The sequence below is a fragment of the Scardinius erythrophthalmus genome, assembly GCF_964197995.2.
Source record: "Scardinius erythrophthalmus genome assembly, chromosome: 15".
Classification (NCBI taxonomy): Eukaryota; Metazoa; Chordata; class Actinopteri; order Cypriniformes; family Leuciscidae; genus Scardinius; species Scardinius erythrophthalmus.
Window position 1 is genome coordinate 30,569,318 of NC_138235.1, and position 18,035 is coordinate 30,587,352.

At 38.8% G+C, this 18,035-nt stretch overlaps 1 protein-coding gene across 1 annotated transcript in view; it reads right to left on the reverse strand.

The window, feature by feature from the left end:
- Positions 1 to 4,781: 4,781 nt before the first annotated feature.
- The window catches only part of plxna2 (plexin A2), a 171,677-nt gene continuing 158,423 nt past the window's right edge, over positions 4,782 to 18,035 (reverse strand). Inside the window, exons 26-31 of the mRNA XM_081386404.1 lie at positions 15,640 to 15,739; positions 11,773 to 11,963; positions 11,173 to 11,342; positions 10,832 to 11,044; positions 10,517 to 10,667; positions 4,782 to 6,229 (exon numbers count right to left, since the gene is read on the reverse strand). Coding sequence (XP_081242530.1) covers positions 6,134 to 6,229; positions 10,517 to 10,667; positions 10,832 to 11,044; positions 11,173 to 11,342; positions 11,773 to 11,963; positions 15,640 to 15,739 — 921 coding nt within the window. The 3' untranslated portion in view covers positions 4,782 to 6,133. The remainder of the gene's footprint in view (positions 6,230 to 10,516; positions 10,668 to 10,831; positions 11,045 to 11,172; positions 11,343 to 11,772; positions 11,964 to 15,639; positions 15,740 to 18,035) is intronic.

Sequence of the window (18,035 nt, forward strand, 5' to 3'; positions counted from 1 at the left end):
AGAGGGCAGTATCGGAAGAAATGATACAAATAGGCTACTAGTTGACTCGAAACTGAAAAGACGATGTTTTATCGTGAGATCCCACCCCCTATGGGCGGGTTGAAAACATACGGAACGAGCTCCTACTACTGGCTGTAGTCTCTAGCCTCTGGACAAAAAAGCCGAATGGAACGAAAAGTGTAGTGTGACCTCACCTTTACCATTGTGTCATTCTAAATCAGTGTTGTTATTATTAACTATAAAACTATTAAAAATAGTTTTCGGTAATTGAAATAAACTGAAATTTAATAAATTATAATTATTAGATTAAAAAATTGCTTATTTTCGTTAGTTTTTTTTTTTTTTACGTTTTGATTAAAATTTCTAAAACCGAAATTTCTGAATACTAAAAATGACACATACTGAAATAGAAATTTTTTCAAGCTATATAGAAATAAACAAAAACAAAAAATGACAAAAGCACAAAATTAGTTACACTTAAACTAATTATAACTGAAAATTTCAAAATATAAAAACTAATTAAAAATATGAATAAATACTATAATACTAAAATAACACTGTTCCAAATGCATGATTATCTTCTATGTTGATAAGCCACAGTTGCACACTTGTTTTTTGAATATCCTGCTTGAGCTTTATACGTTTTACCGGTGAACACCTAAACCAGAACACAATGGTGTTGTCAGCATCCTGATAGCACAAATACATTTCCCAGACGTATGTATTTGCAAAACATAATATATTTTCATTCCAGTGAATTTTGAACCACAGTATGCCACTAAATCACTACAAGTCAGATGTTACGATAACATTCAGCTGATGTTTATAATATGTCTTATGGCACAGGGGTCACACCTCAGTGGTCAACAGTGCACTTATTTGGTGTTTAAAAACTGTGAATCAAGGTTACGGTGAATAAAGTAACAAAACACATTGCCTTAGGCTGTTTTTCGTGGTTTTCTTGCCCGAACTAGACATCTGTATTGATTAAGAACAGGCACATCTACCTCAGTCCCACTGGGGGCATTTTACACAGCCATCCAATCAGAAACCACCGGCCCATTACCATTGTAATGTCATTTGTCTGAGAGAAATGTCCAGCTAGGGATAATGGCCACGTGGAAAGACAAACTGCAGCGCCAGGCTGTTTAAGCTCCATTGGTTACCTTGTTACGCAGCGAGTCTGAGTGTGAGTGTTCATTGATGGCAGGGTTTAAATTGCATCCCTACATTAACCCCAACTAAGTGGGATGAATGTGAGGCTATTTTTCCCCTCGGGACTGACAGATGTCATTCAGTTTTTAGATGACGCCAGGGAGTTGCTCAATGAGTTGAGTAGAACCACCTTTTTTAACCAGTAAATTTTATTTATATATAACAACAGTACAAAGTGAATCCTTGGCTTGCAAAATAGGTGTGCTTCATATTTACAATAGGTACACAGTAATATAATATAACAAAACAAAAGCAATTAAAAAAACAAGACCGATTTTTTTCTTTTTAAATACTTTAACTCTCTTACAATTTTCACAACACTTAAAAACAACAAGAACAGACAACCATAAGTGTTATTATTATCATCATCATCATCATCATCGAGGTCATTATTATTTCTATGTACTATGTTACAGAACTCCAGTGTCTACAAAGAGAGATTCGTTTATAATTTTGCGTGACTGAAAATGGAAGGATGTTCACCTCTGAGGTGATCAAACTGACTACAAAAGCCTTTTTCGCACTCGTTTTTGTTTATGATCGGTAATATGAAGAGAATATGAACATTTCACTTGTTTGTAGCATGCTATTCCATCACAGAGCAAAACATGAGCTAAAAACAATAAAAGTGCACAAAATTGATTCCAAGACTGTCCATTCGTGCCGAATATAAAATGAACAGCAGTTGTGACCGCCACAGATGACTGCTAATATTTCAGAAAGCTGCCCAGTGCTGTCAAATTTTATTCTGCTCTGCAGAATAGCGCAATAAAATTATAATTAACTTTTTTTTTTCAAGGGATCAAATGTCTTCTAATAAACATTAATAAGCGTTGAGCTACAGAAATCTCTCTCAACAAAGTGCAATTTCCTGTGCCACAACATTTCGAACAAAACCTTATGACCAGAATACATTTTGTTCTCTGAATTTTTTGCACAACCAGGAGAGTCGTCCCTACTCAACTAATGTGGCAGCAAAACCAGAAGGTTCACAATAAAACTGAGCCGGATCCGCGAGGGCAGTGTGGCCAACGGAAGGTCTCTTGCCCTTATAGAGCTGGGATGGGCTCTGATGAACAGAAAACAGGGAAGACCGTGGATAACCAAAAGTAGGAAGCTTCGTCACTGACATGGCTTGCAAATTCACATATGTTGACTATACAGTGCGTGTTTGTTAGAGGAATGTGTGGTTGTTCAGGAAGAGTAGAATTATGCCATTACTTCAAGTAATATTCCACGCCTAAATGGAAAATCTGTCATAATTTAAAGGAACACTCCACCGTTTTTTGAAATAGGGCTTATTCACCTTCTTTCCTACGTTTAGATAGGTGGGCAAATGCATTTTTGTCTCAGTACATGCATTGTTTTAGTTTGAAAGGGTCGGCACTAGCTTAGCTTAGCATAATGAATGGAATCCTTTGTTGTCAGCTAGCATGTCCTGAGTAAAAGTAATATATATAAAAAAAAAACAAAAAAACACCTAATTACTTCTTGTGGCCCGCGTATTCACAACAAGTACAAATAGTGATGCAGATTAACACTAGGCGATTTCCTAGGCAGATATTGACTTGGGACTATATTAGGGGGAAGCACAGGCGAAGCACTGCTACTTGGTATTGCTACTGCTAACTTTAGATATCACGCCCAAGTAGCAGTGCTTCGCCTGTGCTTCCCCCTAATATAGTCCTTAATATATAAGTCAGTATCTGCCTAGGAAATCGCCTAGTGTTAATCTGCATCGCTATTTGTACTCGTTGTGAATACGCAGGCCACAAGAAGTAATTAGGTGTTTTTTTTAATTTTTTTATATATCACTTTTACTCAGGACATGCTAGCTGGCAACAAAGGATTCCATTCATTATGCTAAGCTAAGCTAGCGCCGACCCTGTCAAACTAAAACAATGCATGCACTGAGACAAAAATGCATTTGCCCACCTATCTAAATGTAGGAAAGAAGGTGAATAAGCCCTATTTCAAAAAACGGTGGAGTGTTCCTTTAACGATATGAGATTCATTCTTCCAGGGAACACATCAGGAGAGATTGTTAAAATCTAAACATTCTTAAATCAATAAATATTTACTTGAAATCTTATAAGTCTTCCGGAAACTTTTTTAAAATGAAATTAATGCTTAAAAATAGCTGCCAATGGGAAAAGACAAATAAACATTTCTTTTATATATATACATTACATTACATTTATTATATATATATATATATATATATATATATATATAGAAATGTCTCAATTTAAGAATGTTTAGATGTTTGTTCTGGAAAACAAGGACACCGAAAAACACTTTTTGCGGTAAAGACTCAAATTTCACAAAGGACACAAAAGCACTTTAAAAAGTTCATAAGATATGTCTTCTAAAGTTATACAACAATTTTGTGTGAGAAACAGGCCACAGTTTCTTTTCAGATCTTTTCAATGAATTAGTTGATTCAGTTCCCAACTGAAGTCAGGCTTCATTTTGGTCTATTTCTTAGCCACAGTTATCGTCTGACTTTAGAAGTCTAGCACACAAGACATACAGTATGGACCACTTGCACGATGCTTTTGTATCCTTCGTAAAGCTTGCAAGCATCAATCACCATATACGCAGCAAACGTACATCATCTGCTTCAGAATTTCTCCTTTCGAGTTTTATGGAAGAAAGAAAGTCAAATAAGTTTTGAATGGACATGAAGGTGAGTAAACGTTGATAGAATCTGGGCGAACTATTCCTTTAACAGATTAATTCAATGTCTTTCATGCAGCTCTTCATTTGTAATCTCCTGCGCTGGATCCTATTTTTGATGTGTATTTTTTTTTATCTCCTGATCACACTGTGCACACGACTAGTTGAGATCAAAGGCGAGCTTTAAAGCAGCAGGAGGAATCTGAAGCTAAAGGGGTCTGTCTCTCTCTCCTTCTCATTCCTATGCTTCTCAAACACTCCGGCAGACACCACCCGGCAGCCGTCTGAGAGAGGGCATGCCTCTTCATCCCTTCTCCATCGTCGCAATGCCTCTCTTTATCTGATCGGTCTCAAACACAGCTAACAAAGACGTGGAGAACAATGACACGTCGCTGATTAAATCAACTAGAAACAACAGATTAAATGTTCTAAGGCCACAGGGGGAAAACAACAAGCGCCATTTGAGCCGTTTCAGTCTACTGCATTTTTACCGTATAAGCCGAGCTGAGGAGAAGTTAGTTCTCTCCCTGATGCCTCCGTGAACCTAAGATGACTCTGACCTGAACGACCTTGTCTGTTTTGGTTCGGATGATCTTCAAAAACAGCTCTACCTGCCATCATGCATTATAAATGAAAGCCATGTTGTCTTTTGTTCATGCGTTCTGTTGACATATTTCATGTCAGACGGAGGGAATAAAAGACCTAAAAAACAAAAGAGATTGGAAAGAACCCACTCCAGCAATCAAGATCCCAGACATCTAAAGTATTTTACAAATACTTCCTATATTTACATATACCGTTCCAAGCTCATGGTCGTTTTCGTACCTGAATTTGCGAGTGGTGAGAATGAAACTTCTAAACCGGAGATTTTTTTTTTTTTTTTTTTTACAGTATACAGGGTCCGTTCCCTTAATAAAGCATCAACCGACAAGTGCGTAAATAAGTGATCTTTTGGCACTTAATCCCGACGGGTGTGTACAGAAAGGAAGTGACATGGTATATTACATCAACGGCGTTCATCTGAGTCATCCACAACTCACGTGACCTCTTGGCACTTGAACATAGGAGTAAATGGGAAAGGAGACGTTATTTTTTTAAATATGAGGTACTGTATAATGCATGCAGACTACACACACATTGGACCATACATAATAATTAATACTCTCTGGTAAGATGATCTCAAGCGAGTCCATTCGTTTGAAAGGGAAGGTGGGGCTTCTCCACACGTGATTTGAGCTGAAGGTGCTACTCATCGTATCTGAATCTAAGCAGCGCTATTATGGAGAAGGAGGTTCAGTTTTTTAGGACGTCGTGCCGGAGAGATCAGCTCAACTGACTCCCTGTTTTAGAAAAGCAACAAAAATGCGAAGACAAAATAGAGTAACGTTTGTACATTCACATACGCTTACGTGTAGAAAACAGAACATATGCACACAGAGAGACCGCAGAGTGGAGTTCGTCCAGTTTGATACTGGGTTTGTGGTCCTTTATCGTCAGTTGAAGAGAGTTAGGGACATGCTGGTTGAAATTTGGCCCCCTTTTTGTGAGTTTCATTAGCTCCCAAACAATGCAGATGCCTCGTGGTCTCTTAGGTCAGAGGGACTCAAAAGTTTGTACTAGCGTGTCGACATGCACACGTGTTGTTGGTAGCAGCCGCTGCTTTCCAAGGACAGAAAGACGCTTGAACTTTCGCCACACCAAGATGAGGAATTATACTAGCCGACTCAATGAAACAAACTCAAAAAGCACTCATGTATAAAAATAAAATTTGGAAGTAAAAGCCATCAACTGGAGGGTAATGGCGAGGCAGTAGATGTCCGTTTCCTTCGGTCGAATCCTCCTCAAATGGTTTTTAGCAAGCGCATCTTTTGAGGGAGAATCAGCGTCTCTTCAGATCCGACGAGTCTTGCACCTGTGCTAGGCACATCGAACCAGAAGAACTGAAACAAAGCAAAGAAACAAAGCAACAGGAACTGCTCGTTCCACAAAAAAACTAAAAACAGAACTCCACAGTTTCCACTCCTGATCCCATCCTGAAGATGAAAGCCATGTGACTTGCTTTCATCAAATAGATGTCCATTGGTCTTAAAAGATGACCTCTTCACAAAATTGTAGAAAAAAAAGCACAAGCTATTGTTGGTGTCGTGTCTCTAGCCAGAGTTGCTCTCTTTCGTGTGGAGAGGCTTTAGATGATGGTTTGACTGAGTCTTTCGTCCTTCGTTCCAGCTTTGTCATTCTCTCAGCTCTCCAGCGACATGGCGGCGATGAGCTGCTCCACTTTGTAGGCCAGTCGCTGTTTCTTTGCCGTCTCGTCCTGTTCCAGTGCAACAGTGATCTACCAAAAGAACAGAGGAAGGTGTTAATCACTCTGGGATTACGACAGATGTCAGGTGAGCGGTCAGAGCTCTAAGGAACAAATTTCAACATAATGAAGGATGGAAAAATCGAAAAGTTTATAAAGCATGAATGTGATCCGAGGACAGAGGGGAAGCGTGGCCACAAAACTGAACGCAGCATTTCATATGAGAAAAAAAAAATATATATATATATACAAATTATAATGTTTTTTTAAATATAATATTAAAAATGATTCTTATTTAAGAATATTTATATATTTTTAATATAATACAACACAATATAAAAATATATGTCATTTAATGTTTAGATATTAGGAGAGTCTCATATAGGCTACACTGTCTAAACAAAGAGATCGACTATCAACACTTGCAAATTGACAATGCAGACAGTCAAAGATTCGGTTTGAAAAACAAATCAGAATTGGGTTTAATGTGAACAAAGCTTCCGTTCGCATCCATCCGCAACTAGAACATTAAACTGATCCAGGCAACCATTAAACACCAGACACTTTCTTCAGACGGAATACTCTGTATCTAATTATAACAAAGTTACTGCTCACTGTGAGATTCACTTGGAGAAATTTTCAGTCTCTGAGAGAAAAATTGCAAGAGACTTAATTTCATGAATATTTCATTAAAAAGGAAAGTATAACTTGAGTCTGACCCAATCTGCAGAGTGCCATCTCTCATTTTCCATCTGTGTGTGTTTTTTGAAAACAGAGCAGTCAAAAATGTCGAGTCATGTTGAGAGGGGGCGGGCAGACGGGATCGACCCCTCTCTGTGCTCATGTCATAGTCTCTTGACTGTGGTGTCAGAGGAACACGGCGGGAAATGGCACTGTGGCTGCAGTCTGCCACTCATTTGCACATCAAACAGTGAAAATAATGGGAAATTATATTGATATGGGCACTTCCAGCTAGCCAAGATGGGGCTTCATTAATGATATCTTTCAGATGCTTAAAATGGTGGACGTGAGCTCGCTGGAGGGTGCGTGAATGTGGGAATCTCCTCCTGTAGCTGCGAAAGAATGATTGATTGTATACAAAGTCTCTGATACTCACATCAATCTACTAATGTCACGTAACTGACATGTTTATACTTAATTTTATTTCACTTTCACTTAAGGACTTAAACACTTAAAAAGTGTTTTAGTCAACGATAATAGCCCTGCTGTCAAGGACAAAAAGCACCATAAAAATGGTCTATACGACTTGCACTGCAAGTCTGTGTATTTATGTGAGGAACAGCTCAATATATTAGTTTTAATTTGCTGTAATCGAATAAAATATTCAAAATTAATATTTAGCAATATATAATAAAGCTCTTTAGAATGCCACCCATGCATATTCTCATTAAAATAGTTTTTAAAGAAATTGTCCCATGACTTCCCTAATAAGGTCCCCTGTGAATTTCCACCTAGTTTGATTATACAGAAGCATATTGGTTGTGTTTAAAAGAGCAGCGCAAACATTCTGCAAAATGTATTTTCTATTCCACAGGGAACGATACGAGAGTGAATAAATAACAACGGAATTTTCATTTTTGTGTGAACTATCCCTTTAAATGCCTTTCTCAAAGGCACATGTCATGAATCGCAAACAAATCTGCAACCTTTTGGTTAAACTTTAGGATTTTTAATATATGCTATACCACCTCATACAACATCCAAACTAAGTTTGGTCCACCCTTGCTCGGATTAAGGTTTCATCCCACCTTCAATAAGGAATTACATTAGTATCACTTCACCACACTGCGGCAAACAAACTTAGAAGAATTCATGCATGAAAGTCAAATTCTGAAGCCACCAACAAGATCGTGAGGCACTAGATATCCGTTTCATCTTCCATCAGCATCCAGTATTCCCAGGACACCTGCCATCGGAGCCAAGTTGGGCCCACACCTGCCCGGTTTGTCTCAGCGGCTGTAGCTACGGGACAGGTCAACACTTCTACAGGCGCTCCGAGCTTCCGTTCAGGTGCACAGCGTGAGCATGTATTCGACGAGGAGCGCGTGCACTGAATTTTTCATGTATTTCAGCACAGCTGCAGGAGCACTCTCCACATCATTGTGTCTGATTCAGTCGCCTTCATTTTAAGGAGAGCACATATTCTCTCCCTCTCTCTGTCTAGCGCTCTCTTTCCCTCTCTCATCAGGTTAAGTGCTCCGGAGCGCTGACAGAGGTAATTATTTTCAGTTGTCCTATTCGCATTGTATAATGAATCTGAATTACTGCATGCAGGTACGGATTGTCCCGCCACACACATTTGGCTGGGTGAACAAAAGGATGTTCTCCTCTTAGCTTTGTGCTTGCTTTTTTCCTTTTCTTCATGGTTTACACTTGTGTCTCTCAACATGTTTTCCTTTTCTTTTCAACTTCTATTATACGGGATATTGAATACAGTCTTTCTATCTTCATTCTATGCAAGTTAGTAAAGGCTTTAAATGGCCTCTGAAGACTTCTGCATTGATTTCATGTTTAACAGGTAGCTAGACACTCAGGAGTCCCTAGTTAAAGTGTTAGTTCACCCAAAAGTGAAACTTCTGTCATCATTTACTCACCCTCAAGTTGTTTTCAAACCTGTATGACACAGTTGATGGGACCCACTGACTTCCATTATAGTATTTTCAGTCAATGGGGCCCATCAACTGTTTAGTTAACCATATTCTTCAAAATATCTTCTTTTGTGTCCAGCAGAAGAAAAAAAAATCATACAGGTTTGGAAAAACTTGAGGGTGAGTAAATGATGACAGATGTTTTTGGGTGAACCATCCCTTTAAAGAAAAAAAGATGAGACATGCAAAGAGCTGTATCAGAAAGAACTTAAAATAGAAGACAAGTAACTTGAATGGCAGAAAATAATAATAATAATAATAATAATATATATACTATATTAACATAATATTTTAAAAGCAACAATTTATGTCCATGTATTTTTTTAAATCATTTTATACTATACTGTGTATAATAAATGGTATCTTATTATATTTAATCATATATAAACTTTAAATATATTTAATAAATATTACTTATGTATATTTATTTATATCAATAGCTGTATATAAGCAGCATAATGTACAATCAGCCATCATTATTGTGTCATTCACACAAATAGCTGAACCCAAAACTGACACATATTGTTTTCTTCCCTTAAAAAAGCCAATAAAAATAAGTAAGTATACCAATCAATCAAATCTAAATAATGTCAATCTTGACACCACTAAAATTTGTTGCAGTTATTAAACTTAAATCCACTTTTAATCTGCAAAGCAAACTCAAACTCTTATAAGCACCGCCTGTAATCTGGTCAAGAACCCTTGATGTACACATATGCCTGGTTGGGAATCACTGCTCTATTTGTAGAAAGACAGACCAAGTACATAAAAGAATGAAAAGGATACACACACACACACACACAAAAAGAGACTACGGAGGAATGTGAGGACAAGAGAAAACAGACCTGCAACCAAAGAGCGATATTTACATGAGAGCGAGAGGAGAGGCTGTGTCTCCGGGCTCTTGGCGCTGTCCTAAATGCGGTGTAAAGTAAAGGTCAGACTAATGGGTCCCCTGAGTGGAGCTGCCATTACGGTTGGAACATCTCCATCGTGGGCCCTACTCTAGTGCTCTTTGTGTCAGAGTGGCTGTCAGTGATCTAGCTGTGTGTAATCTTCCTCATCAGAAGCCTATTCATTCTCGTTCCCTGTCTGTCCCCACACTGTGCATAAGTGTGTGTGTGTGTGTGTGAGACTCTGAAGCTTGCTGCCGCTGGCTTTAGAGACTGTTTAAAGATGACATCATTCTGTGAAACTTTTTCCCAGAGCACCTCTTGTTCCAATGCATGTTATTCTATAAACAAGGCTGTATTGATCTGGAGGAAGTATTTGTGGCTGAGGAACTACACCAGTATAATATATATTAAGGTACAGACCTCAAATGATTATTTTTTGGCAACTAAATCGAGGTTTACTAACCAATCAACTGTGTGCCACACTTTAGTAAAACACTGTAACTTGCTCCACTGAAACTTCAGACTGTTACGTCTAGAACCAACAATCATCAAACAAAATAAATATTTTATAATTCACTTTTGTAGCTCTGTTCAGGCACTTTAGACAGTCGAGCAGTCGGTTACAATACAGAGCAGATAGAATGAGTCAAGAAGTCAGTCTACATTGATATAAGGCAAGAAATCATTGAGGATGTTTTGAAAATGATGGTTGTTGGCATGTTTTAAGATGAATCCTGATGGCAGTTTCGCCTCACCTCTTCGCTGTACTTGCTAATGTAGGAGTAAATCTCGTTGAGGGCACTGAGCATGTTAAACTCATTGGAGTGAAGTCGTGCCTGTTCTGCCAAATACGCATTCATGTCCTGATCGGAGATGGCTGGCAGCCTGCTGATGTCAGCGTAGTACCTGTGGAGACAGCCAGGGGGCGATAGTCAATATCAAATCAATGTTGAGTGGGAGCTTGTTTGTACTATTGAATTAACAATATATGAAGACAATGAGAATAATGGGGTCTAGTTTGTTACAAAAGTAATATGAAAAAGATAAGAACTGGAACTTGAATTTTTTACCTTTCTACCCAGTTCTTGTAGTTGGGGATATCTTTAGCATAAAGCAGCTTATTAGAGGGCGAGTCTTTGCCCAATCTGTGTTCAGATGTGGAACACGAGTCCATGAAGGTTTGAGCCACCACAGACAGACACGCATCGGTGATGCTGCTCTTATGGATGTCAAAAACAAACTGGGGATTTTTGATCACATTCACCCAGAAGCGCAGAGGAAGGCTGTGAAGATAAACAAACAAAAATAGAAAGAGAATGTTACATTGCTTGGCATTGCAGATACTGGGAAAAAACAACTTTCGTTTTTAGTTCTGAAGGTTAGGTTGTGTGTATGAGGGTTTTCCTCTCACCAGTTGCTTTTCCAGGTGTGGCGAACATCAGTGTCATGGATGCTGTGCTTGTCCGCTTGTTCATCCAGGAAGTCGAACATGTATTTGATAGCTAAAGGAAGCGCGCTGCCTCTGTGCACTGTACTGAAAAGAGTCTCGAACAGGTCATCCACAAATTTCTGCAGCGTACCCTAAAAGACAAAAGCAAGTGATCATTGAATATTAAAGGAGAGAGACCCAAGAGGAACCATATTGTACTCTTTTGTAGAAATATACTTGTTTTGAACTTGAAGTTCACTTATACTGTCAGCATCAAAACCAGCTGTAATTTAGTTCTTCATGACCATTTTTCATTGTGAACATTAGAGTATGTAGCCTGGTAGATCATATAAACAGTATATATATATATATATATATATATATATCATCAATCAGACAGATGAAGTCATAAACGAGTATCAGAATAGTGATTAAACTGACTTGAAACTACCTGTGCATTAAGTGGTTTTATTGCACACCTTCCAGCCAATCAGAATCAAGTATTCAGACAGACCATGGTTGATTTTGGCTGGTTGCTGGGTGTTCATTTAAAAAAAGAATCACCACAAAATGTGAGGTTACCTTAGTAGCCAGCAGGCGGGTGAGGTAGATCTCAGATACCATCTTGCTGCCGCGGTCACCCTCCTTTTGGTCTCCGTGCTCATGGTTCTTCACCAGATGCCAGACTTTGACTCCGCTCTCTAGGTCCGGGGTGATCATAGGAGCACGAGAACGCAGGCTGTCCGGACTTCCGGTGTACCGGAATGTTGAGTCTGCGGTAACAGAGAGGGAGAGAGATAGAAAGAGGATTATGATCTTCTTACACCACCATTCTTCCACATTGTCATTCTTTGGAATGAATAGAAAGAGCGCGGCCCTCTCACATTTCATGTACTCTGTCTAACCCTGTGTATCTCTTCCCTCCTCACTTTCTCTCTGTAGAAGATTCATCTCTGTATTCATTCAAGACCGAGAGAGATGAGTCGACGCTCTCTGGCCTCTTCAAAGGCTTCATAATTGGCTGGTCCTGATTCATTGTGCTGCACACACGCTTTAAACGTCTGCATCGCAGGACCTAATCAATGCATCTAAAGATTTCTAATGAGTTAAGCTCCCCGCTCATCCATCTCATCTCCTTTTCTCTTCCATCCTCACGTGTTAAATAATCAGTCTCTTACTCACTTCTCCAATTAGATGTGTGGCTTTTTTTTTTTTGCAGTGGTTGAGTGCTCTCTTGGGAGGTTGGATTGGCTTCTCACAATGGTGGTATATTCTTTTGTGTCCTTTCAAAGTCTCTCTCTCTCTCTCTCTCTGTCCTCATCACCTGGCTTCAAAGGGCATGTGAAACAGCGAAGGAAGGCAAATAGCTGTGGCTATTTCGAGACAGAAGTGGAATTTTGAGCAGGCCGGCGTCACAAGGGAGAATTCAGGAGAAATGGTGGTGTTAGCAGCAGCAGGGGTGTACAGGAAGAAGAGGATTGCGGGTTCAATCCACCTAAAGCTACTGCAAACTTACAGTCCTTTTGGCTGTTGCCACAGTATTGACATTGAGAGATTACTACTAGACTATGTGAGTGTATACACTACTGAAAATTGGACTATCTTGACTTTAACAGCACTTTTAGTGTAGTCTGATTCACAAACAAATGATTCTTGTGATTTGGTTCTTTGAAAAAAAAAAGTGTGGAAGCCCATTTCACCATCATGCTTTGGTAAATCATAATTATGACATAAAAAGTTGTAATTATGATGCAAATGTCAAAATGTTGAGACATAATTATGAGATAATAGTCATAAGTATGATGTCAAAATGAGATGAGAAAGTAATAATTTTGACTAAAAGTGGGATGGATGCTTATATGATAAAATAAGTGTATATATATATATATATATACACATACACTTATTTTATCATATAAGCATCCATCCCATAATTCACTAATCCCTCTGATTAATTCAAACTTGTTAGACTGATTAAAAGTCAATAACTGGTCATTAAATACCATACTATTTTTGTTAAAAAAATTATTATTATTATAAAAATGCTATTATATTATATTATCATTATTTTTTTTTTACTATGTATATATATATATATATATATATATATATATATATATATATATATATATATATATATATATATATATATATATATATATATATATATATATACAGTGCTATGCATAAGTTTAGACACCCATGCTAAAGTTGACTAAAAAGAGGAATAAAAAATCATCTTTTGGAAATTGAACTTAATGCCTTCATTTAAAAAATGAGAAAAAATCCAACCTTTAAGGACACCAATTTTCTTTGTGAATGAATAATGTATCGTAAATAAATAAATGTTCTTCCTTAAAATACAGGGTGCATAAGTTTGGACACCCCTATGTTAAATTCCCATAGAGGCAGGCAGATTTTTATTTTTAATGGCCAGTTACTTCATGGATCCAGGATACTATGCATCCTGATAAAGTTCCCTTGGCCTTTGGAATTAAAATAGCCCCACATCTTCACATAGCCTTCACCATACCTAGAGATTGGCATGGTTTTATTTCAGTTAGCCTAATAGCTAGTTTGATTTGCATTGAGAGATGATCTTATGGAAAGTACCCCATGCCAATCTCTAGGTATGGTGAAGGCTATGTGAAGATGTGGGGCTATTTTAATTCCAAAGGCCAAGGGAACTTTATCAGGATGCATAGTATCCTGGATCCATGAAGTAACTGGCCATTAAAAATAAAAATCTGCCTGCCTCTATGGGAATTTAACATAGGGGTGTCCAGACTTATGCACCCTGTATTTTAAGGAAGAACATTTATTTATTTACGATACATTATTCATTCACAAAGGAAATTGGTGTCCTTAAAGGTTGAATTTTTCCTCATTTTTTAAATTAAGGCATTAAGTTCAATTTCCAAAAGATGATTTTTTTATTCCTCTTTTTAGTCAACTTTAGCATGGGTGTCTAAACGTATGCATAGTACTGTATATATATATATATATATATATATATATATATATATATATATATATATATATATATATATATATATATACATATACTAACACATACATATCATGCAGTAAAAAACTATTATGGGAAGGGTGCTTGATCACATTCTAACATAAACTTTTGGGTGCATATGTTGCATGTTTTTGATGTTTGCTGCTCCCTTCCGCCAGTCAGAGGTGTGTGAGCAGTGTGTTGTTTTGGGCCAGGGTTGCTGGCATGCTAAATTGAGCCGAGCTGCTAAGTGTTGAGCATTAAATTGATATGAATCAATCAGCAGGTGCCTGTGCACAGCTGTGCCCGCTGTGCCATGGTGTGATTGATGGGCACCAGGCCTCTGTCTGAAGAGATAGCTGCTTTTTATGCACCACACACAAGAGCAGGTTATAAAAACAGCCAAAAACTGTGCTGTGTTGTGCCATCTCATTCCCACTCGATGAGTTTCCTAAAATATACAACAAGCTTTTTGCAATGAAATATATCAAAGCGCCAAACGTAACCCTAAAAACTCTTAACTACCTAATTCAGGGGGAGGATACAAAAAGATTGAGGTTTGTTGGTTACCGGAGAGCATGGCTGAGAAATAAAGATAGCTTTATAGAATATTTCTCAGGTTGCTTGTTGCGTCTTTGGACGTTTGAAGTGTTCCCTGAACTTTAAATGTCATTATGTTTACAAGTGATAAGAGAAGATAATTACACTCTTTCATTAAACTGCACAGATGCGAGAAACATCCTCAAGCTTTGATTAACAGAATTGTGTAATACGCTGATACGGGCCGTGTTTCATGTGGATCTAGTGAATTGAAGCCAGGTGAGATGTTTGTGTGCACAGTTTGGCAGGGTTGCTAGGTGACAATGCACAAGGGGCTCCATTTCATCGCTGGCCCTGGTATTTGGCTGCGTGTCATTTGAGTTTTTTCGCCCGTGTGAAGTATCATCGGCGGTGCATAATTAGCAATCAGAGAGTGGCCTGCAGCTCAGTGTGATGGAAAATGAGAACGGGCCAGATGGGGAGCCCTGTGGCACTCCCTCAAAGCAACGCTATGGGGAAGGAGCTAATGTGTCCATTACGGGCGGCATCCAAACTCAGCGGAGAAATCAGCATTACTGAGCTTCATGTCAACTGCTAACACCTCTCTCTCTGACTTCCTCTTACCCTCCCTGGCATGCTCTCTCACTCTCATTCTCTGGTGCCCCGAAGGCTCCCTTGGGCATCCTGTGGGCTGCAAAGCAAAATGACTGCACGTGGCTCGCGCGCACAATAATCAGAGGCTTCATTTAAAGCCAGTCTTTAACCATGTATTTACCTCTATATTGTGAAACAGTGAACAAACTTCAAACTTCTAATTAGCTAAACTGATAATTACAGGCCTTTTCTCAATCACAGTGAATTGTGCAGCAGCAGCAGCATCACCATGAGACAAACATACTCACCATATCTACTGATAGAAGTCCGAGAGATGCTAGTTGTGGGAGGAATGTTGTAGGAGGACGTCTGCTTGGGCACCAAAGCAACCACACAGCGGTCTGATACCTGTACAAGAAACACAACGTCCATGTCAAGCCTTTCCTTTTCCTTTAATTCTTATTTCACAGTGTTTGGTTTCACAGCCTTTTATTATCAAGTAATGTTCAAGATAGTGGAGCACAACTAATGCCGTTTTATTCTGCTTTTGAGGAGTTGATATTACTTCTGCAAAAATATATTTAATTCCGAAAAGATTCTCAGTACATGTTTATTGCTTTTCAAAAACGGTGTGAAATTGTTCAGTTTCTCTTCAGTGCTGAAATAAAGCGACGTTAAAGCGCTTCAAAAAGATCTGTTCTACTTATAAATATATAAGGGGTGTTCATGCTGTGTTCTCTGATAAAATGCGCATTAAAGCCTTTCTCAGGTAAAAGCAGAGCTTCGCCTTTTGTGCTTTGCTCAGAAAAAGGACTAGATTGATTAGACAAGAAACTAGGGCTGTCAAAATGGCTGAAAAGCTAAATTATTATTTTTTTACTTCAATATTACTAGTATTTGAATTACATTCAAATTTAAAGGCATCATTTCAGCTAGCAGAAAAAAAAGCGTAATATAAAAATAATAATAAAAAACAAAAATAACCTACACCATAAGTACTGTAACATGGCTTCAGAGGGATTCATTCACACAGATGGAGAGAGAGACAGAGATAAACTCAAATTTAGAATGGAGGGTAATGATAAAAATAGAAACACAAAGACAGGTCAAAAGGAAGAGTTTGACAGGCTAGGGAATGTAGTGACTGAGTCATTTGGAGACGGGAAAGTAGAAAGGATGAGGATAGATGAGGTCCGGGACTTTTATATATTGGGGTGAAACTCTTCATTTGTCTCTGTCTGCTCTGTGAGTGCTCGAGTTCCATCAGATCTTCTGTATTCATCTGAACTGTCAAGAGCTGCAGAGGAAATGAGGTCTACCCTCACAAAGACAACTGACTCAACCTCAATTCAGCACAAGAAAGCAACTTCCTGAAAGCAAGCTGGCAAAATCCTGTCCGAATCTCATATTATCAGCTTTTGAGGAGCTTATCTTGGTCTCTACAGTATAAAGCAACATTTTATTTAGTATATTTTTCTCAAAAATTTGACTTTTTTGAGAAAAAGAAAAAGTGAGAAAAAGTGCAATTATCTTTTAAATTGTTTTATTCTGTGGCAGACACAAGCTTCCATTGGATTGCATTCATTTAACAAAAGCTACTGAAAATAGGTCAACAACCTCCTCTATAAACCAAAGAAGGTCTTTCAGATACTAGTGAACTAGGTCAAGTGCCACAGTCTAAGATCCCCCGTCAACATAAAACATCAAATTTCGAGTCCATTTTATTTCAGAAAACCTCTCTGTGCACCATAATGGAGACTTTAAGGACCTCCTGAGCTCAGCTGAAGGCTGAGGGTAGTTAGACTTCACTCACCTCCCTACACTCTCACAGCTGATGATGGTGTTACTTTAGCCCCCCATACGCCCCCATAAGCTCCAGCCCTATTAGTGCGGGTTTGTCCTCGGCCATCCCTTACTGCAGAGCGGGCTAATAGCCTGACTGGAGAGACACTTGAAAGAGTTCAGGACTGTGGACGAATCACCTCAGAGAGGTGGCCGAGTAGGTTGACACTCACAGATGTCTTTTTCATGGCTCAATTTCTCCCTCTAGAGTTTCTGTTCTCCTGACCAGGAGTCGTGCAACTGGTATGGCTAGTAAGCATCAAATATTAGTCATTTTATATAAAAAAGAAATTATAAACACTATTTTGGGCATTTGGATTTGTAACATGTTTTTGGCTCCACACCACCTAACCTCATGCACAATCTACTCTTCTTCTCTCACAGCGGGTCTCTGCGGTGTATGTGGTGGCCGTACGGAGCCTGAATGATGGAGGGGAGATGCATTCGCCCTTGAGGGATAATCCTCAGCCAGGCAGGCGGGCCGCCGGTGGGTGTGAGAGTGATAAGGAGTGAGCTTTCCTCATGATAACGTTTGCATCAAGCAGACAGCTGACCCCTTTCCCTCATGTATCTCTGATCCCCCTGCCTGCGCTCTATCTGATGGCGATCGGCAAGCTAACGCGCCTTTAACTCAGACGCTGCATCCAGGCGGTGGGGAAGGATGCGGTGATGTGTCTGCCATTCTGACTCTTCTTTGAAATACGGCAGGCTCGGTCATGCTAGCACAAAGAGCATGAAACGCCTCTGCCACATGATAAACACAGCAGAATGATGGGCGTTTAATAGGTGAAATGGATGAAAGCATCATAATACACATGATGAATGCATTGAGGGACATATAGGCATAGCATAAAGGAAAATC